General features: G+C 53.9%; 7 protein-coding genes across 7 annotated transcripts; 3 read left to right on the top strand and 4 right to left on the bottom strand.

Annotated features, from left to right (window-relative positions):
• Positions 1-1166: 1166 nt before the first annotated feature.
• Positions 1167-1939, bottom strand: HMPREF1541_04358 (uncharacterized protein; the record flags this gene model as incomplete). Its single annotated transcript, XM_008718704.1, has 3 exons — positions 1167-1368; positions 1419-1711; positions 1760-1939. 3 exons carry the CDS (start codon positions 1937-1939, stop codon positions 1167-1169), a joined length of 675 nt encoding a protein of 224 aa, XP_008716926.1.
• Positions 1940-3072: 1133 nt separating this feature from the next.
• HMPREF1541_04357 (uncharacterized protein) lies at positions 3073-3897 on the bottom strand (the record flags this gene model as incomplete). Its single annotated transcript, XM_008718703.1, has 1 exon — positions 3073-3897. One exon carries the CDS (start codon positions 3895-3897, stop codon positions 3073-3075), a length of 825 nt encoding a protein of 274 aa, XP_008716925.1.
• A 1361-nt stretch (positions 3898-5258) lies between these two features.
• Positions 5259-6455, bottom strand: HMPREF1541_04356 (uncharacterized protein; the record flags this gene model as incomplete). Its single annotated transcript, XM_008718702.1, has 1 exon — positions 5259-6455. One exon carries the CDS (start codon positions 6453-6455, stop codon positions 5259-5261), a length of 1197 nt encoding a protein of 398 aa, XP_008716924.1.
• A 2675-nt stretch (positions 6456-9130) lies between these two features.
• Positions 9131-9768, top strand: HMPREF1541_04355 (uncharacterized protein; the record flags this gene model as incomplete). The annotated part of the gene is made up of 2 exons (XM_008718701.1): positions 9131-9411; positions 9462-9768. The coding sequence occupies 2 exons, from the start codon at positions 9131-9133 to the stop codon at positions 9766-9768; spliced, it is 588 nt and encodes a 195-aa protein (XP_008716923.1).
• Positions 9769-12880: 3112 nt separating this feature from the next.
• Positions 12881-14847, top strand: HMPREF1541_04354 (uncharacterized protein; the record flags this gene model as incomplete). The annotated part of the gene is made up of 3 exons (XM_008718700.1): positions 12881-13169; positions 13219-13541; positions 13597-14847. The coding sequence occupies 3 exons, from the start codon at positions 12881-12883 to the stop codon at positions 14845-14847; spliced, it is 1863 nt and encodes a 620-aa protein (XP_008716922.1).
• Positions 14848-15243: 396 nt separating this feature from the next.
• On the bottom strand, positions 15244-17268 carry HMPREF1541_04353 (uncharacterized protein; the record flags this gene model as incomplete). Its single annotated transcript, XM_008718699.1, has 3 exons — positions 15244-15334; positions 15381-16695; positions 16740-17268. The coding sequence occupies 3 exons, from the start codon at positions 17266-17268 to the stop codon at positions 15244-15246; spliced, it is 1935 nt and encodes a 644-aa protein (XP_008716921.1).
• Positions 17269-18846: 1578 nt separating this feature from the next.
• HMPREF1541_04352 (uncharacterized protein) lies at positions 18847-20198 on the top strand (the record flags this gene model as incomplete). Its single annotated transcript, XM_008718698.1, has 3 exons — positions 18847-19176; positions 19221-19671; positions 19720-20198. 3 exons carry the CDS (start codon positions 18847-18849, stop codon positions 20196-20198), a joined length of 1260 nt encoding a protein of 419 aa, XP_008716920.1.
• Positions 20199-21751: the final 1553 nt, after the last annotated feature.

The following is a 21751-nucleotide window of genomic DNA, read 5'->3' as shown; positions in this document are numbered from 1 at the left end:
AACCAAAGATATCGGCGCAGTATCACTTGCGTGAACTTCAGCAAGCTCTTCTCCATCAAGAGGCCCAAGTCTGCAACGGAGACTATACCACCTTCTTGCCTGACAGATGCGATATCTTAAGAGTCACCAGTAACCGAGGCCATTCTGGGAATGAATCGTTCAAATGTCCCCACGTATCTTGCGAAGGAAAAGCCATAAGATATAGAGCAAAGAGGAACCTGGAGCGACATTACTCAAACCGTATGCTCTTCGAGCTAACACCTATCAAATCTGACCAGGCTTTAGACATATTGATCAACGAGAAGTGTCCATATTGCCTCCGCCTTTTTCGAAACCTGCGAAGCTTCACGTACCACTGCGAACAATGCAAGAAACAGCTGGGCCAAAACGTCGAGTCCGAAGCTTCTCAAAAAGAAGTGAAGAGACGTATGAAATCTTTACGAACAGATGCCGCCAGAAAGCTCGACCGTGAGTGTCGGTCCCGTACACGGCAGAGCCTCGAAAATCGCTTTCAGCCTTCCTTGTTGCCTGATGCCATCCCTCTATACGTTCCCCAAATAGACCCAATAATCAACCCGGAGGGCTTCATTCAACCCGCGGAGATACCGGAGGACCGCGACTCGAGGAGCACGGGATATTTATTCGCGGATCAACTGCCGGCTGAGAACACTTCTCTCCACCAGCATGATACACTTGTGAGAGCGCCGTTGTTGGCCTCTTTCACGATCATCGAGCCTACGACTCTGAATCAAGATGCAGCCATGGTAGAATCCATGCCCCCACCATATGATGAAAACGGCATCCAGGTCCCGCCTCCTGTCCCCTTTCACCTAGGTTCATCTCCAGCGCTGATGAGAGCGCCCCTGTTGGCCACGAGCACCATCATTGGCTCACCAAATTTTCATGACCAAACGCGCCAAATGAACCAAGCTTCTACCCTTTCAGGGCACAAGCCATCGGAAGTATCGTACGATATGGTTCTGGGGAATACTGACCACGTGGCGCATTTTCTACAAACTTTTCCAAGCTCGGCCCTCTCAGATCATGCGGCTTCCGACACAGTTGTAAATTAATAGCAAAGCATTGGCTTCGAAGCTGGCTTCGACGATACGCTGGAAGGGCGGCGAAAGCTCATGCCAAATTGTTGTGCAGGAATGATATTCACGCTATGGGGCAACGGGAAGATCCGTGAATTCGAAGTTCGTACCGATTTTAGGTGTGTCCATCAATGCGACCTTATCTTTTAGCCGATCAGATTTGGGCAATGTCATCTTTGCCCAACTGCGAAGTTCAGATTCTGTGGCGAAGCCAATCGTGATGGTGAGACCCCGCAACAATTTGAAGCCCAGTCGAGCGTCAGCAATAGCACTGTGCGCAAAAGTCAGACAACCTGTGAATGCGCTGGTAGGAACACTCACAATCCACCATCTTTGAGGTCAACTTCGATAGGCTCAACAGCACTATCTACAAGGGCATTGTCTTCAATCTCGAGTAACCCATTCGCTGCAGCTTTCGGCCTGAGCGACTTCAGATGGGAGGCCCTATAGAAAATGACCTTCGAGCCGCTACTCCAGAGATGTACAATCAATGCTTGCACATCCGGCTTTGTATGACTCAAGAAGCAGAAGGTGTGTTCTGTGTCATAGCCAAATGCCATGTACAGTCCCATAGCAGACTGTGAAAGAATGGACTCAATGGCAGCACGGATGATCTACTGCGCAATCAGTTCGAGCTCTTACATACTTTGTTCTCCACTTACCTCATTGTCAAAAGTGTGGAACTTGCAAAATTCAAGCCCATCTTCGCTCTTGAATTGTAGTCCCGTCTCAATCATCCTGTCAACCTTGGGCCCAATGGCAGCGCTCCCCTCGCAATAAAACCCATCACGGAGGATCCTTGCAACTATTTGGTCCAGCAAAGACGATGAATCGAGAGTCATTGAATGCGTATTTCAATGCGACATATGAGTACTTGTGCAGGGAGATCAACGAACTCGTATTGGCCTTTGTTCTCAACCCACAGTTGGCCTCGGCAGCTATGGTGGCTTGATGTTTTTCGACAGTCTTAAGATCGGGATAGGAAGAAGGACGTAGTCTGTCTGGGATTCGCTAGCGGAGAGTTTCCACAGTCAAAACATCGACTTTGCGAAGGCTGGAAGAAGGTTGCCGAAGGCGCTCAGAGCGAAGGAAGAAGTGAGTCAAATATACACTGCGGAATCGAATGTCGTCGAAACGCGGCAGGAACGGTTTCCTCTAGCGCATGTGGGAAGAAGCCTACAGCTTATGCAAATTGAAGCTCGTCGGTGATCCTGAGTGATTTCTGCCGCTGAGGGAACAAAGGAGATTGTAGCCTTGCGATTGCAGAAGATGAGGTTATTGAAAGATGAGCGTGAAATGGTGGGGCTCAAGGGCATGTGATTTGACTCCACCTTGGTCGTAGTGGTTGCCTGTGTCTGAATTTTCTGCCAGCAGGGGAGGCGGTCTGCTGCGGTGTCACATGCGGTGCAAAATATTTGTGACGTAAGAATAAAGTTCAGTGCGCTCGCCGACCTCCCATTCCTTTGGCAGCGTACTGTACTCTTCCGGCCACTTCGCGATGCGAGGTGGTCCTACTCGGTGAATAAAGCCGCTTCCTTTCTGCCATGCGTGTACGCGCGAGGCTTCATCACCTATCGAGCCGCAGGCCAATCGGGCCATGGGCTTAACGTTGAACGAAGCCTACAAGTGAAACTAGGATTGCTTGGACATGTGTGTCTTGCCTGGAGAGTTTGGGCGGTCTGCTCCAGCATCTGGGAGATAACCGTTGGACCTAGATATTCGCTCTCCAATTGTTGTCCAAGGCCAGCTCCTGCGTTCGGAGCCTGGTTGCAACTTGTTTTGCAGCTTGGTCGGCCGCCTCATTATCAGAAACTCCAACCTGCGCAGGGATGTACCCATTGGCGGAGACTGCGGAGTGCGTTAAATCTCAAGGCCACTAGGTATTCGCCATCGCTTGGATGGCGGCTTGATTGTCAACCGTCAATCAAGTTGGCTCGAAAATTGCTCCAATCCACCACCGGCATTGCATCGCATTCTATTGAACAACCTCCACATGCCTAAGGGCCGCTGCGAGGGCTCCTGTGGTTCTGAAACCCTTCGTCCAGCATTTCTCAATCAGAGCACCAAGCCATACATTGGCTGTCTCCGGTAGACTATTTCGCTGTGGCCAAGTTACGGGTTCGCAGGAATCTTGGGCATCTTCAAGAGTGAATTTGCACGGCCGGCCCGTTACAATCAGAAAGATCACCGCACCTAGCTGCCCGATATCACTGAGAATCGAATACCCGTGCTCGTCCGGACTCTTCAGGTCCCAATCAAGAGCCATTAAAGTCGATTCTGAAAAGTCAATGAATCTCACGTTTGAGTCATCGTCAAGAACGATGTTGGATGGGTTAACATCAGCCACAATCACACCACGAGAATGGATATGGGCGAGGGCTTCCGCTAACTGTGTTGACCATGCTAGCTGCTTTTTGCGGTCTGGTCTGTTGTCTTTCAGATGCTGTTGCAGATTTTGTCCCATTCGTAGCATCTGGACTGAAGGCTCCGTCGAAGATAAGTTGTAGCAGGGAGTAACGCCGATATGCGGGCCGATTCTCCTATAAATGGCCTTTTCGTTGTCTAGAGCATTGATCAGGTCGCTGTGATAGTCGTGATCGCCTTCTCCTGGGGCTCGACTTTGATCTATCAAGACAGAAACCCCGTCAGGGTCGAAAAATCTCGAGAGGCGAGGAAGTTTGATGGCGTATATTCCGTCTTCGATAACAATATTGGTTCCCCCAATACCTATGATCTTCTCGGTCACTTTCGTGCCATCTAGATGGACGAATTCTGCAAGACTAGAGGCAACCGATTCCATCTTTTATTTGACAGAAGCAATATGTTGGTGGGGGTTACCCTGTTCACACAGAAAGAGATGTTTGCGAGGGTGAGTTGAACGAGCAGGCGACTGTTTTCTCGATATATGCAGGTGCCTGGGAAATCACACTTGTCAAGGGCCGCGAGCCAATGGAAGGCAGGTCAACGTGCGTTAGCCAAAACCCAGAACAGCGACCAGCCTGGCTCCTGCACCCTAGTCCGCAGCTGAGACTCTTGGATTGGCGCGTGATACCATGTACAGTAGGCTGGAAGACACAAGTGGAGGGAGAGTTGGGGGGCTTGGGTACAAAATGGCGTCCAACCCTCTTCTTACAACTGCCACCCCCAAGTTCCCCTCATGCCCTACAATATCCATTCGCCTAAAAAATGTCCACCGCTGATTTCTGTGGCTGTCGAATTGTCCATCCCCATCCAGTCAACCACCGAAATTGTACGAAAACACCAAACGGCCATGTACCTTGCCTAAGGTTAAATGTCCCTCTACAACAAGGACATCATTGTGGACGGAGAGATATCCAGGTCCATCGACCTGAGCATGTTCATCCTGCCGGATCGTCTCGCAACCTGGGCAACTGCTTCAATCATCGGGAGGCGGGAACATATTTCCACAATGGCCAACTTACACAGCCAATGCGGACGGGCCGCAGGTGAATGTCAAGCTGTATCTGCGGAACTGGATATGTGGATGGCATGCGCAAGGCTGTACGGCATCCGCCGGAAGCCCCAAAGCCTCCCGCAGCCTGTATTGGTCTTGGCATTGGCTGGGCACATTTATGGTGGTTGATAGAGATAATGCAGAGGTCAGCAGAACATGAGAAACTCGATCGTCGTAGCGACGGTAGTGATACATCAAGTGACATCTCCAGCTCAGGCTGGTCACTTGTGGCTTTCGCCCTGGGATAATCTTGATGAGTAGGGTCCACGTGTCAAAGAGTCAGCCTCCCGACAGTAGTATGATTCAGCAGCTGAGCTAGGTCCATCCTCTACGTCTGACCGAAAGACATGCGTCCGATTGGCAAGATAGAGAATGGACACTGCAGACGCCAATGGAAGGATATCTTATGAGCAGCCTGCCTTCACCTCCAAAATTTGTTCCGGCCTACGTCTGCTGCAAGAAGCCGGACCGGACTCAGAGGGTGGGGGCCTTCGGTTCTGTCACACTGATGCCAGGCTGGCCGGTTGTTGATGAAACGGAGATTCAGCAGCACTACCTTCGCCGGGATGCTCTCAAGTCACTGTTGAATGAGATTCAGCGATCGAGCAAAGACAACCTACGGATTGGAAATGACTGCTTCCGGTGGGCGGGCTTAATAGCCCACAAGACCTGCGGTGTATTTCAATTCAGCCACGACTCCTCTTTGCTTTCTTCTTCCCTCCCTGCGCCGAATCTTTCGTGAAGGAAGTATCGGGAGTTTCCGATGTGCCCAGCGGCTGCAACTGACTGTCATCGTCTTGTGCAGACAAAGCCGACTCGGCCGATAGATTCTGATTTGCAAGATCCTGAGAAAGCCCGGTCTGCTCAGAAAAGCGAAGCTCCGATTGCTGAGACAGATCAAAGTTGAGTTCGGCAGGTAGAGCGTCAATAACGGAGCAGAGTCTCGTGAAGTGAGCTGGCATCCAGGTACGATAGACGCCCTTCGTGAATTTGTACGCTGTCCATTTGTCCTTCCCTTCCAGTCCGGTGTAGCTGAACCTGTGGATTGGGTGCCGATAGAAAGTCGTCTTCGCAGCCTCAATGACAGGGTAATGACCATAGATCCTGACGACATCGTGATCGTGGGAGATCGAAAAGGTAAGAATCTCGCGGTCTAGCTCCTGCTCGCGCTTGACTAATCGAAACAGTTCGACGACCGCTCTCAGCGCGAGCGTCATGCTGTGAGCATTTTGCCGATCGGCCACATCGAGCGCGGCCGCACCGCATTTGACCTCGGCCGTCAAAAATGGGAAGTACAGATAGTACGTTGCCATGAAGAAAGATTGGTCAGTAAGTTCACCCACGAACGGCTGTAATTTCTTGAGCTGCTCCTCGGTAAACGCCTCCCGGCGGAAACCGACAGAGTAGTCTGGCTGTGGTCGAGTACCAGTTAGCGGGATGCTGTTGTTCCATCCCTCATTGACACTTTCAGTCAGGCATGCCAGTTCAGTTGCACCGTAAGTCGTCAAGATCTCTGCCGAAGGGACGATCAACAGCGAAATGTCGCGAATGACTCGGGTCTCATTCTTATTCCTGATTTTGCGACAGGTCGCTTCGAAGATGTCATCTTGAAATAGAGACTCCTGAGGCACTTGCTGCTCCTGGTTAAGAAGCTTTCGAACAAGCGCCTTGCTTTTCTCGACAATGCCAAGGTCATCCTTGTCCATGAAGCTGCCCTTAGTGGCAAGTAGGGTTTCGTAGCGTACATCTCGGTACGGGGCGCTCTTTGCCTCTCGGGACTTCTGGTCGCTTGGAGTGATTGTGCTTTGCTCGACCAACTCGCTGTCCGACCGCTTCCGACGCAGGGAGCCAGTCGACTTCTTCCGAGCTAGTAAATGGCTCATTGCAGGATTCACGAGTTTTTTCGTCCAGTCTCTCTGTGGCCAAAAATATCCTGATCTTCGCCAGTAATCGATTGGGTCGCCTTCTCTGCCTTCCCACAAACTATCTTCCGGCTCCGCTGGCTTATCTGATGTCCGACGCCGCTTCGTGCCACCGAGTTTGTGTTCCTCCCCCACACGTTTCTGGCCTCGCGGGTGTGGAACGTGGATTGAACTTGGAGCTCGTGTAGAGGGGCTGACTGCGCAACGCGTGGAGGTCTGAGTCTTCGGACGGTGTGATCTTCTCCCACCAGCGGTAACGCACGCCAGGTCCACTGATTGAGGCACGGATTCTTTAAGTTGCGCTAGTCGCTTCAGGCGTGGGCTTCGACGCGGAGGTCTGCAAGGTGTTTGTTTCTGAGCATTTGATACAACTGTCCTCGCTGTGCGTTTTGTCAGTCGTCATCGCTGATTTCGAAAGCCTAAGGGTGAGATTGACCTTGCTCTAAACACCGTCTGTTTGACAGAGTGCCTTGCGACTGTCGGCCGTTTGCCATGGTCAGGATGAGGAGGGTGTGCGGGAATTGGGACCTTTTATGTTGAGACCGGCCTTCATGCTAGTCATGCGCGGAGAAGTCAAAACGAAAGAGCGAAAGAGAACATGTGACACCTGGAGCACACGAATTTGCCAAGACACGCTACCTCGTTACCCGCATGGCTTTCTCCAACTTGTGGAGACCGACTTGCAATTCATGGAACAACGGTTTTGCAAAGCCTGTGAATCTTTACTAGACGTGGAACGAGGTCAATCGAGGCACAGGAAGGGGGGTGGACTCTCTGCCCAGATGAGCTAGTTCTGTCGTTCCCCAACAATTGGGCCGGGAAGGCCCTGCAATCACCCAACCGATGGCACTGACGGCGGACGGTACCTCCTGCCAACCCCTCCTAGCCGGACAACGCCATTCACTTAGCCCTCCACCATTTCCCCGGTCCACGGGAAGTAGTCGTGTCGAACAGCCGAGTTCGTCTCATCTCCAATAGCCATTGTTCGTGGGCAGCGATCATACAACCTGTTGCAACAGCCAGGAAGATTGCGGGCAGAGGCCGTCGCAGCGTGGTGGTTGTAGTCGAATTCTCTTTGGCGCCGTGCCCTTGTCGACATTGTGCGCTTTCAATTTGGTGAAAGGGGATGGACAAGCTTGTCGACGTCTCCTGGTAACCTCTGGTTATTCAATCCCGGTTCCACCGTTGCTCGTAATCGTCACTGCGGCTGAAATTGGCACATGGACAGATCTTTGCTCCTAGAATGTCTGCCTCGTGTCAAAAAAGGTGACACTGCTGTTCTGCCCGGTGCGTGCCCTGGTAGACTTGTGATCCAACGCCGCGGCCAGTGAGTACTGTAAAACGCCGCACCTGGGGGAGTAGTAAAACCCCGGACACTGAGCTGGCGCCTTGGAGAGCCCGCTCTTGTCCTCGTGCCCTCCGTCACCTGACTGGGCTTTGTCCAGCGGCTCAGTGCCTGCAGGCAGGAGTGAGCCCGAGTCTGTCATTGGAAAGTGGACTTCCCTTTGGCTCTCCATCGGCGGGACTACTCGTTCTCAACCGACGCTCTGTCCAAGAGTCGTGCTCCACGATCGATCGCAGCATTGCCAGCTGCGCCGCCACCGTTATTCTGCCTTGAGCCTGCCCCGACGGAGCCAATGAGGAAAATGCCGCATAAGGCCAGTCTGCTCAGATCCCGGCGTCGTCGACCCTTTTGGAGTTTGGCGCAGCTTGCCATCCGGCCATCCTCCGCCTAGCACGACTCCTGCGCCATCACCAAATACTCGCTGAGGGCCAGGACGGCGGTCAAGAGAATGACCGGCTCAGCGCTTCTGTCTCACTCGCAAACGCATTGAAGGGGTGGAGTGGTGTCATTGTTGGCAGGAGGGACAGAACGGACGGGAGGGATGAGGACAAGAGCGCGGTCGGTCAGCTCAGGGTGGGTGGCCGTCGTGCACACCGACGAAAGTGGTCGCTCTCACAAGCGGAAACCGGTCTGTCTGATGTCTCCTCAGTGGCCTGCAACGAAGTCATCGTGCGCAATCAACCGCTGAAATGCGGCGAAACATGGACGAGGTGCACGATCTCGGGAAAAGGTAAGTTAGCCGAATCAATTACGGCCTCAATGAGCATAGTCGCTTGTGCCGCTTTACAGGAAGTCCGAATCAACACAAGCGCCGGGGCTGGCGGCTCACCCTTGCGCAGCCTCACACAGGTGGGTCTCAATGCCGCTGCTGCCTGGCTCAATCGACCAGTCCTCTGCCGCGCCCAGGCGCCGGTGTCTCAGCGCGACCGGGGTCGCGGGTGAGCGCGCACCCGGCCGTCGCGCGACGCGGGTGAGGGGCGGGTGAGCGTAAAGCGGCCTCACCCTGTCCCGACGCGGGGGTGAAGTCGACGCAGATTTTACCCTACTTGGCGAGCACCGTTCAGTGTGGTTGCCTAAAGAGCTGAAGTCAGCAAGGCAAGCAATGCAGTTGCTTGCGACTCGACTACTGGCAGCAACTTCCCTTAATGGTTACCAAACAGTTTCCAAGCATTTGGCCATTGTCTGTCGTTGCTCTATATATCATCACTTCCTCTCCACCCTGGCGTCAGGATCTGCTATCCAGTAGTTGCGAGAACTTCCCAGGAGTCTCAAGTCTAAGACGTCACTAAAGATGCGTCTTTCGACTACTTACGCGCTGGGATCGCTTCTGGCCGGATCTGTCAGTGCTCAGATCTCAACCAACGTGACCACGCCATCGCTCAATCTCACTACGATCACTGCGCATGATGGCCGGAGCGCGTACGAATGCTGGCAGATACCAGGCTTCGTAGCTTCAACAACAGCGGGAACCACCGGCGCCCTGAATCTCTTCCTCGGCGCAACGACAAATGCGTCATTCACAGTTCTGCCACCCAGATTCGAAGGCGGTGTTCATACCGCACCGGCTCCCCAGTACGATAAGAATTCTACCATAAAGGTGAAGAATACTAACCGTAACGCAGGCTTGTATATTTCACATCGGGCCTCATTCATCTCACACTGCCCGAAGGGGGGAACCGCACCGAGAAGCGTAACGACGGCGACGATAGCACAGCGTCAGTCTGGATCCATGGCGGCAAGTACGGGTTGATCTTGGCACTGGACACTCCGGATGTCTCGGACGAAGGACATATCACGACCTATCCCAGTGCCGCTGACACGGTTGCGATTCAGATTCCATTCTCGCAGGAAGGCTACGCGCATCTCCTGATTACGAAGCAAGTGCTATATCCTGGAGGCTGCAAGGAATCCCAACTCATTGGCCTCTAAGACGACGGGTCTCTCGAGAACTCAGCATCTGGTCCGACAGCATTGTATGATGTCCATGCAATCTGTGGCCAGATTCAGTCTTCACTGGTGACGACCTTGACTCATGCCAATTTCCTATTGGCGGTGCATTTCTGACGCTTTGTTCAAGCTCCCTCTCCGCCTCTTCTATCCTCATCTCTACGAATAGAGATCTTGCTCGGGACCCAAACACTCATCCGATCTATCACTCCTGCGACTGGCGTTACACACCCTTTGTGTAACCTGTCAATCATCATCTGCGTCATGAATCTATTCCTCCTCTGCCAAATTCCCCTCTGCTGCTGTATCCCCTTACATCTACTCCTGTTCGTCCCCCGTTTCCGTGTCCGTTTTCGTTTCCGTTTCCATCTCTGTACGCTCCTCTTATCCTCTGCCCCAGTACTCATCCCCACAAGCACGACGGGTCCCCATCCTCTCCGCAATCGCCTCCAACTGCTCTACCTCCGCCCCCAACCCCCTTTGAGGGCGGGGATGCACTAGTTCCGGCGGCTCCGCGGCCGTCTGCCACAGCACGTATCCGGTGAACGTCGGACAGGCCGGCGTTGGAAGCAGCATGCGGCCCAGTGGTGCCGGCACCGGCTGCCCAATTGGAGAGGCTGCGTTGACGGCAGCAGCAGCAGCAGCAGCAGGAGAAGGCGCAGCAGTAGCAACAGCGACGGAGGAGGAGGAGGAGGAGGAGGAGGAGGAGGAGGAGGTGTGCTCAGCCTGCGTATTCACCGCCGCATTACGGCGAAGGCGCTCCGCTGCGACGCTCTCAAAGGTGGAGCGCGGGCGCTGTGGCTCAGGCTCGAAAAGGAAGGCCACAGCGGAGAAGGCGACGGCGGCGGCGGCTTGCAGATGCTCGTTTTCGATTCGTGGAGCACGAGCGGCCACTACGCTCGAGAAGGTTGTGCGCGGCTGGAATTGCTGTGGCGCTGACGCGGGGAGGACGGGCCGGGGCGTGGGTGTTGAGGGGGCCCAGGATGGCGAGCGGGCTGGGGAAATGGTGTGGGAGGAGGCGCCGGAGGGGGTGCGGGCCCAGTATGGTGTTGGTGATGGTATGGTGGAGAGGGAGGGGGAGGGCAAGCAGTCCAGCATTGGCGTGGCCGGCGAGGAGGGTGAAGGGCCGAGCGAGTCCAGGCTAGTTTGTGAATCTGGCGTTTCGGGCCAAGGCAGAGAGGACGTGCGACGGGTGCTGCAGTCCGTCAGGGATGGTGTGGGACTGGGGCTTCTCCTGCTACGGCTGGTGTAGCTCACGGGAGACGAGCAGAGGTGTGAGGCGGACATTGGCACTGGTGTCTGTGGTGCCTCCGAGGATCCCATGGTGTTGGTGTTGGCGGTGGTGTTGTTGTTGTTGGTATTAACAGTGAAGTAAGATGCCCGACATATTCCTGTCTGGATTTCTACTGGAAGTGAAGGTGTTGTGTGAATGTACGAGACGGTGACTGGGACCTGCGACCGGATCCCGCGCGACATAAGTATCTGCACGGTGAGTACCTCCATGGCGAATTTTCATCTGAGTACCTGCGATACCAGAGAGCGTTGCCTGAAGAGCTGGTGCTGTTTTCGAATGATATAGCTCAACCAAGTGGGCTCGGGCCCGGTATTGTGGTTTAGGTTTGATATCAAGGCAAAAGGCACTCAGGTGTGTTGACGAGAAGGGCTTTGAGGTAGGCAGCTATAAGTCACCGTGAGTATCTGTAGTGCTTCTACGCGTCCGTTGTGTACGCGTGCAGGGCTACTAGCGGCATTCATATGAATATCGAAGTGTGCAGTCTGACGAGGGGATCATGCCAAGACTTTTACTGCCTGAGATTTAGCTTCGTGCTCTGGGCGAGACTGGGGCACAGGAGGCATCCGAATATCTATTGACACCGACTTCGAGCCACTTCATTGACCGGTGCATCTCGTGGATCTGCCGTCGGAATGCCATCTACGCTTGTAGCCTTGCTCCTTAGAGATGGTAGTTGCCAAGGTCCGAGTTTGGTAGTTTCTAGTGGGCGGCCCCTATCTTGGGTCAATAGAGCCATGTTTGAACAGTCAAGCTTGAACTTGTATAGAGCAAATGGCAGATCCTGTCAATGTTCTGTGAATGGCTATCCCAAGCGAGCGTTGACGGTGTAGCACCGATGCCAAGAGAGTCACGTTTCTACCACTAAAAGCACTGCTGACACTGTTTGCCTTGTCAGGCGCAGGAGGCCTAAAGCACTACACTACATCCCACGACGCTCTGCATCAGTACTTCATCGACTGGGTCCTTACGAGACCGACTTTTATGCGGTGGAACTCTCGCAGCTATTCTACTGGAAGTAGGCAGAGTTGCGATGATACTCGGGAGCCTCCTTGCAACAATTCGACGCATCAGAGCGTGTCCGGCATGTCGACTGCCACTGGCCAGGAGAGTTGGCTCCGGAAGGTCGCCTTTCCAGGTCCCGAACAGCTGCTGTCGAACAACCGTCGCAGACTATCACGCTGAAGCCTCGGCCCACTGCTGCGCCCAAGGCATCCCCGCTTCCGCCCCCGCATTTTGCCTTTCGCTTGGGACTGTGCTTGGTCAGGGACCCCTTCATGAAAGCTCACATCCCGTATTGTAGCAGCGCATAACTCCACCACCTGACTCGCTTGTCTACCCACCATGGCCACTCATCGAGCAGCGACGTCGTTCTCGCATTCCACGCATTCCTGCCCGCCAGGTTAGCCACTCCTGGCCTCGTGAGTGATTGGCTCAATCAGACCTCGGTCGCTCCAGCATCGCTCGGCCTTCGATGATGGTGGCATTGTGGTGGGTATGAGGGGCAACGGTCACACCTTTGTTGACCCGTACTGACGATAGGTTCCCGGATGTGCCTTGTCAGGCTTTACTGACTACGATGCATGACCTGGGTTCACGCCTGCCGGAAGGTATATATCGACGCTAAATAGACACTGCACGACCATGTTTGGTGTAATGCGCCGATAGCTTAACGCTCAGCAGATACAATAGCCGGGTCATAGACACTGCTCCAGCGTGCATCGCGCCTTCTTCTTTCCAGAGGCCTTGTCTTTTGCTCGCTGTTACTTAAGAGGATCACAAGACCGCGTGCTATAATCTATCATGGCGCCCGATATCGACTCCATCTCCAGCGAACCCCTCGCCAACCATGCTACCGATGGCTACGCCAATAATGGCGTGGCTCGCGCGGAGTACACTATTCCAGACATCGTCCTACATGGCCCTTTCACGCGAAAGATCAAGGTGCTCTCTATCGGAGCGGGAGTAACGGGCATCATGAACGCCTACCATATCCAAAAGCTGCTCAAGAACGTCGAGCATGTCATCTATGAGAAGAACGCTGATATCGGAGGCACTTGGCTGGAGAATAGGTACCCGGGTGCCGCGTGTGGTAAGACTAGATCAATACCCCCGATTCAGGAGTGACTGACGCGGCCTAGATATACCCTCTCACGCCTACACGTACCCTTTCGCCCTCAACCCAGATTGGCCACGCTTCTTCAGCTACAGCCCTGATATCTGGAAATATCTCAATAAAGTATGCGATGTATGGGGCCTGAGGAAGTATATGACCTTCGACACAGAAGTGGTGGGCGCCTACTGGCAAGAAGAGGAAGGCGAGTGGCTTGTCAAACTCCGAGAGACAAAAGGCGGACAGAGTCGTCTCTTTGATGAGCGCTGCCACGTCCTCCTACATGGCACAGGCATCCTGAACAACTTCAAATGGCCTAACATCGAGGGCATGGAGAAGTTCAAGGGCAAGGTGAGAATCTCCCTCCGCTGATGCCACAGCTCATCTGCTGAACATCTTTTTGCAGATCGTCCATACGGCCCGCTGGCCATCAGACTACCAGGCCGAAGCCTGGAAGAACGACAGCGTCGCCATCATCGGCTCCGGCGCGTCTTCCATCCAGACCGTGCCTACAATGCAACCCCACGTCAAGCACATGGATATCTTCGTCCGCACACCCGTCTGGTTCGTGGAGATCGCCAACAACTTCGGTGCCAACCACGCGTACACTGACTCGCAGCGATCCGACTATCGCGACCCGTACAAGATCGTCGAGCACGCAAAGAGCATCGAGGACCAGGTCAACGGGCTCTGGGGCACATTCTTCAAAGGCGCAACGGCGCAAACCGAGGGCCAGAAGCTGCTCAAGGCTCGCATGGCCGAGTTCATCAAGGACGAGCGCCTACTCAAGGGCTTCACACCCAGTTGGGGCATCGGTTGCCGTCGAGTCACACCCGGAGATCCCTACATGACAGCCATCCAGAAAGAAAACGTCGACGTCCACTTCACCGCGGTCAACAAGATCACCGAGACCGGCGTCGTTGGCGCCGACGGGACAGAGCGACAATGCGACACGATCGTCTGCGCGACGGGCTTCGACGTCTCCTACCGCCCACGCTTCCCCATCATCGGCCGCAACGGCGTCGACCTGGCCGACAAATGGCGCGTCTGCCCCGAGGGCTACATGGGCCTGGGCATCCCAGACTTCCCCAACTTCCTGACCTTCATCGGCCCCAACTGGCCGGTGGAGAACGGCTCGGTCATGGGCCCGCTGTACTACGTCAGCCTGTACGCGCTGCAGGTGATCCGCAAGCTGCAGAGCGAGTACGTGCACAGCCTGGCGCCGCGGCAGGACGTGACCGACGACTTCAACGCCCACTGCCAGGAGTGGGTGCGCCACACCGTCTGGACCGAGGACTGCCGCAGCTGGTACAAGAACAACGAGACCGGCCGCGTGAACGCCGTCTGGCCCGGCAGCAGTCTGCACTACATCGAAGCCATCCGCAACGTCCGCTACGAGGACTTTGAGATCCGCTACGTGGGCGTCGCCCGGCAGAATCGCTTTGCCTACTTGGGCATGGGCACCACCGAGGCCCTCGTCACCAAGGGCGATCCTAGCCCGTATCTGAACGTGGCTATGATTGACCCTGACTGGATGCGGGCTGTCGGTATGGATGAAGGGAAAATCCATGACGCGAAGATCAAGGAGCTGGAGGAGAAGAAAAAGGTTCAGGCCGAGCGGAGTAAGGAGTCGGTGGAGTCGGTGAGCCTGAGCTGATGGCCGTGTGATGAAGCGAGCACCGGGACGAAGTAGAGGGAAGAGAAAGATACGTGCTAAACAGTGTATTGAATCACGCCCTCAAACGCCTTGCCAATCCTTCAATGGTCGTGCATTTACTACAGTATTGAAGGAAGGCCGGTGCGAACATCTCGTACATGCCTTTCTTTCCATCTCAAGGCCGTTCCCATTCATGCCATTCCGTGGGCGTGCTGTTTCGTACCATCGCGTCCAACGCCAAGTAAACCGCAACCGACTTGCTAGCCTGCTTCGCCTCATTACCTGCTCATGTCTTCGTCCAAGTATGCTAGTAAAACATTGCGTGAGTGCCGCCTGCATAAAGAGTTGGCAGCTTCCGAAAAGTAGCGACCGCGCGGCGGTGCTGCAATGGCCTGTTTAGAACATCGTGCCAAAAGTCCCGTCGGTGGCAATGGCCTTGCGGGGGCTCTCGGGCTTGCCGTCGTTGTCAACGTTGGGCTTGCGGTGTCTGAATGCAATTAGCCATGAAAACATACCCAGCTCGTTGCACATACCTGAAGGTGAATCCAACGAAAAGATTCTTGTTCATCTTCTCGTCACGCTCAGCCATGTCTTCAAGTGCACGTTGCTTATCGTGCACCTCCTTGTACTTGGCCATGTCCGATTCATTGCTGAAGTCGTCGAAGTAGCCGGCATCGGTCTCGCTGTCTAGCTCTGGCACAAATGGCGCTTTCTGCTCCCGCAGGGTTTCGAAGTCCACTTCGGCAAAGTACTCGTGCTTGTGAATCTCGCTGATGTTCTTGAAACGGTTTTCCTTGGCAGCGACCAGACGGGTAATCAGGTCCCATGTGCGCTTGCTAAGGAAGTAATTAGGGTCATCATATACTGGCTTCCGAAGTACACGTTGCCAGCGCTTCAAGTTCTGCCATGTCTCATCAACAGTGGCGCCTGCGAAAGGGGGATAGCCAGCTAGAGCCTCAAATAGCATGCAGCCTAGAGACCAGTAATCGACGGTGGAATCGTACTGCTCGCCCTTCAGGACCTCGGGGGCCATGTAGTCAGGGGAACCGACAATCGACTTGGCATAATTCATGTCCCGACGACGTAGGGAGCGGTAGCCCTCTCGTCGCTGCTCAGCGGTACGTTCTTCTGGTGGAGGCATACCGAAAGGAACTGGGGTGTTGCCAACTTCTTCCAGCTTGATGCGCATGCTCTCAATCTTGATAGGGCTGAGCATGCCTGCAGCAAGGCCGAAATCTGTGAGCTTGACATGACCAATAGCGTCGATGAGAAAATTCTCCGGCTTCAGGTCGCGATGAATGTAGCCGAGAGAATGCAGGGCATCAACGCATTCGAACATCTCGGCAATGTAGAAGCGAGCATGACGGTTGTGCAGGACACCAGTGTTGTTGAGCAGTGTTCGAAAGTCTCCACCGGGAACGTATTCCATCGCAAGGTAGATTTGCTCGTCGTCTTGGAAGGAATAGAGTAGCTTGACGAGCCACTCGGACTTGGCGGCGGTGAGAATGTCTCGCTCCGTCAGAATATGTCTGATCTCATCGAGCTTGAACAACAACTTCTTCCGCATGACCTTGAGCGCGCAGACCTCCCTAGTGTCTTTCTTTTGCGCAAGATACACTTGTCCATAGCCTCCTTGACCGACTTGTGTGAGGATTTGGAAGTCACCATGTCGAAGGCGAGTGCGACGCTTGCGAAGGGTAGATCTCTCCTTTCCAAGATGTTTATCAAGGGCCGCCGCTCGCTCGCCTTGAGAGATGCTATCGGCTGGGTACGCTTCCTTGAAGAGCTCGTCGCGGACTTGACGGTTGTGCACATACGTCAGAAGGTCATAGTAGTAGTCGAGGAAGTCTAGAATTGTTAGCTGGGAATTGCATTGCCAGAGCCGAACTTACACAGTTGAGTGACGTTGGCGAGACGTTTGAGCTTCGGATTCTGCAGCTTCTGTAGTTCTTCCGCAGTCAAACCTCTTGTCTGAATGTTGCGCTTGGTGTCGACCGACTCGTACTGGCCTCTTCTAGAGAGCGCAGCATGACTTTGATTGAATCTTCCATCACCACTAGGGGCGTTCTCCTTGTTTGATCCTCGTGTCGGACTTTCGGAGCGACCATACGAGCCTCCAAAGTCTTGTCGTAGGATACTATCGTCGGCAAGTGCGAGCCTGCTTGGGGAGGTCGGTTGTTTCGTGGGTGATGATGGGTTCAACTTTAGTGCATTGTCGAAGACATTGGGCAAGTCAGCAGCACCAGGTGGCAGTTGCTTCTTGCTTGGACTGCCAACAGGCGTCTGAGATGGGCTAACAAAGGCATTGCCAGTAGGGGTCTGTGGCCGATCATACGCCTCGTTCCCAGAGCGGGTGTGTAGGAGTGGGGGAGGCATGGGCATAGCCATGTTTTCACGCGGCGAAAGAGGTGTGATAGCCATGCGTCTGCGTGCAGTCTTCGTAGACGACAACTTGATGCTGGCACCGAAAGTACGAAACCGCGGTGTAGACAACAATCTCAGATGCGGGCGGGCCAAGAAGGAATGATGCAGATGCAGTTGATCTGGCTCAATCGGCCGCCCGAAAATGGAAGCGGTCAACAAATCTGCCCTAGCAACCCCGCAAGCTCTTGGCAAGTGCCAGCCTTGTGCGGCCACACAGCCTTGCGCAGCACGGCGCGCGATAAATGCTTATAGAGACGCGCGCAAGATACGTTCTGATTGTGATGAAGGCAGATGTCGTATCCTGGTTAATCGCCCCCGTGCAAGGCTCTGATACCACTCGCATTGCTCCTGGCATGGACTCGTGCCTAAGTTGTGTTTCAGAGGCTCGCTTACGCGTCTGTATTTGACGTTATAGGGCATCAGCGACCGACTCACGGCTTCGTAGCACTCAGAGCCATGCAAAAGGAACAGTTCATCGAGCCGGCGCTATCCGACTGCAGGACGATTTACACGCCATCTCTTATAGGCTCGTCGCCCGAACGAATGCGCATTGCGGTGCTCATACAGTCCTTGTGGTGTGGGTCGGCGCCCAGGCACTACAGAGTGCAATTTCGAGACCCTCTCTCGTCCATGAAGGCAAAAGTTCTCTCCTTCTACTTCCTGCACATCCCCGCATCTTGACCTTGCTTACAAACGTTCTTGGCTCGATAGCGATGTTACATCCATATAGGAGTCTGGCCGATGGTAATTTGGTATTGGCCATGGCTGCTGTTGCGGAGAAAACAGATGATCTCCCGTCGGCCTCGTCCGGCTCGGCTCAGCCCAAAATCAGGGGTAGGCTTGCTTAAGTGCGCGCCCTATCGCTTTCACGCAACATATCAAACTCTCGCGTGCCATCGCGTACAGGGTTTGTGCTCATTGCAAAACGCAACCGATGCTCGTCTATCGGTGCACAAGGGAGTCGTGTTATGCTATTGGCCACTACTGAGACCACCATCATATGCTTCGGCCGAGCTACGAGCTCTACAGCGGCTATACTGCCGAGGACACGACAGTCTGCCATGTGCGAGACCTGTGAGTATGTCGATCCCTCTGCGCTGAAGTCTTGTCTTCAAGGTTCAAGCATGTTCGTTATTCCCGATGAGGCAGGTCCCTTGCTACCGAGACTGGCCAAGAAGGGCTCCTTTCTAGGCCTTGCCTCTATCATGTTCCCTTCTATACAATCTACGGACGCAGGTATGCTTTTGTGCACATTGCCCGAAATTGCAGTGGAATTTAATGCGCCAGGTGGATATGATTTTGGATGGCACCATGATCGTACTGCATGAAACAATGCTTGCGAACAGTTGCGAACGGTCGCCTCCGCTGACCAGTCAAGACTGCTAAGGTATATAGATGAGCAGCTCCCTCGAACTCTGTGCACGTCCACCAGCCTTCACAGTCGCTCTTTGCTCACACACAGTCTTTCGTTAACGATCTTTGTCTCTCCTTTGGCCACCGGCCACTTACACTCGTTTTTCGACCGACCTTTTACACTCGTTCTACCACACAAGCTAATTACAGCACTCGTACAATATGAAGTGGACAGCATCGGCAACAGTTTTTGGTCTCTTGGCCCCTCTCCTGGCCTCGGGTGCTCCTGTTGCTCAGCAGGACGGAGCAGCCGATACGCCAGTCGTGCAGCCCGCCGAACCAACTACTGGATATATTGTCACGTTGAAGCCTGGCATTGCTGCCAATGAAAGTGCAACTCACATTGCATGGGCTGGTGATCTCCAGCGCCGTGGTCTTGTTAAGCGCCAGGAGGCTGACCAAGAGCTAAAGACCTTTGACTTGTTCGACTACAAAGGTTATGCGGGCGTTTTTGATGAAGAGACAATCGCTGAGATCGAAGCCAGCGACGAGGTGCGCTTGCCCACCGATCTCATATCACAACTAACAGAAGATAGGTCGAACTTGTCGAGCCTGACCTTCCTTGCTATATGACGGCACTGGTCACACAGAACAATGCCGAGTGGGGACTTGGTAGGATCTCTCACCGTCAATCTCCATCCAGTCAGTATGTGTACGACGACAGCGCTGGGCGTGGCACCTATGCGTACGTCATTGACTCAGGTGTGAGCATCAGTCATCAAGAGTTTGGCGGTCGTGCTTCTAACGGGGCGAACTTCGTCGGTGGCTCCAACGTCGACTCCGGCGGCCATGGTACTCACGTTGCCGCTACGATCGGTGGTCGTACCTATGGTGTCGCTAAGAACACGAACATCGTCTCCGTCAAGGTGTTTGGTACGGGTTCTAGCCCTACATCTGTTATCATGCAAGGCTTCCAATGGGCTGTCAACGATATCACCAGCAGAGGTCGCGCCGGTGTGTCTGTCATCAATATGAGCTTGGGCACAGGTACGTATACTTCTCCTCAGAGAGCCACAGCACTAACGACTACAATAGAGCGTGGTGTCGAAACAGCCTTTAACAATATGGTCAACACGGCCTACAGCAACGGTGTTTTGTCTGTTGTTGCCGCTGGCAATGGTGTCACTGACCCGCGTACCGGTGCTTTCATTGGACCCATCGATGCTTCGGAAGTTTCTCCAGCATCCGCTGCGAACGCCATCACCGTTGGTGCCATTGACTCCTCCAATCGCCGCGCCCAGTTCTCCAACTACGGCACCACCGTTGACATTCTCGCCCCAGGTGTCTCTGTTCGTTCTGCCTGGATCGGCTCCAACACCGCCACCAACTCCATTTCGGGCACATCCATGGCCACTCCTCACGTTGCTGGTCTGGTAGTTTACCTCAAGGCTCTTGAAGGCTTGGCCAGCCCAGCTGCGACCACCAACCGACTTGTTCAGCTCGCAACCACAGGACAGATCAGCGACATCAGAGGCAGTCCCAACCGCATTGCCTACAACGGCAATGGTGCGTAAGATGTTTCAGATGGTGCTGCTGGTCAACAGCGAAGAGATTGAAGGAAATCGCAGGTTCCAGTGCGTTTACAAGAGTAGAGCGGTCGATGAAGGTAATGATACGCATGAAGGCTGTGTTTAGGATTCAGGACGTGTACAATAAAACGCAAATTTGATCTGGTGTCTCGAGGTCTGGGCTAGAAGTGCCAAGATCTTCACCCGGTCGACTTATTTGCGCCTGGCGTTTGCCTCGCGCTTTTCGCAACAACTCCCCTGTTACTAAACAACAGGTCGCCGCGGCACTCATCTCCTCCATCGCCAGTGCTCCGTTCCAGTGAACCATTCCTTGACATTACTACCACTGATAAACCGCTGTTATGCAGTAAGTATGCTGTTCTCCATGCCACATGATTCCGCTGACCATGCGTGACGCCTAGCGTTACTTTACCCTACCCACCATGAGCAATCAGCCTCTCTCCGTACCGTCCGAAAAGTCAGGCTACCGCATTCGTCGCCGCGATCCCGCTTATGATCATCTGAGGAGCGCTGTCAAACCGGCCGTCCACAATTACAAGCATCACACTCGCATCGTAGAAACGTTCATCAACGGCCACAGCGTACCGACCGAGCTCCCGAACGCATGGGATGTAGCACCATATCATGTCCTCAATAAGCGCAGAGGCAGCAAAGTACCCGCTGAGATACTTTTTGCACTTGATGCAGCTATTCTTGGACGCGATAAAGTAGGAGACAAATTTACCGAGCAAAATATCAATCCTAGGACTCTGTTCGACGCAAGCGATATTAGCCATCGAGTCTTCGTTGACAAACTTCGCACTATCCGCCGTCTATGGTTCCCAGATGCCCCAGAAATCCCGACAAATGTCTCTGTCGTGCCCATGCCAGCCCAACAGCAGAGAGACTCTCTCGGACCCTTCACGGTCCTTGCTGCTACTGCCCACGACTCGAAGTTCTACAAGATTGCTTTTGGTGAGTTCAGAGGACAAAAAATATATCGAACGCTGAATTAGCAACTCAGAATGCCCTGTGCGGCTCACGGTGACCACTGGTGAGACGGTCAAGGCATTCAACCTTACTGCAGGACATGTGAAAGTGGTAAATACGCTTCGGAAGCGCAACTGAGACCCAGACTGAAATTCTCCAGACTCAAGTTGACAGTGCCCCCACGGAACCTTTTACGCAACATGACGATCATCGGCTAGTCCCTATAAGATCCACCGTCAGAGACGCCGATGTGATTGCTGCTGCTCCGGCACGAGCGACTCTTGAGTCAGCTGGAAGACTGGTGCGCAGGAAACGACCTCATGATTTTGTCGGCAATACGAGGATCACACGTTCGATGAAGAGGGCAAAAGTTATGAAGAAAGATCCAAGCTATATTGAAATCTCATCAGACGAGGAAGAAGGACGATCCGGAGCCACTGATATCCATCAGGGCATGCCGGTACCGGAATCTGGGTCTACAGCAAGCCACAAACCGGAAGGAGAAGGTGAGTCCCCACGAGTATACACCAATGCATTGTACTCACCACTACGAACTATAGACGCACAAA

This window comes from Cyphellophora europaea (assembly GCF_000365145.1).
Source record: "Cyphellophora europaea CBS 101466 unplaced genomic scaffold supercont1.4, whole genome shotgun sequence".
NCBI lineage: Eukaryota > Fungi > Ascomycota > Eurotiomycetes > Chaetothyriales > Cyphellophoraceae > Cyphellophora > Cyphellophora europaea.
This window is presented reverse-complemented; position numbering and strand designations above follow the sequence as displayed.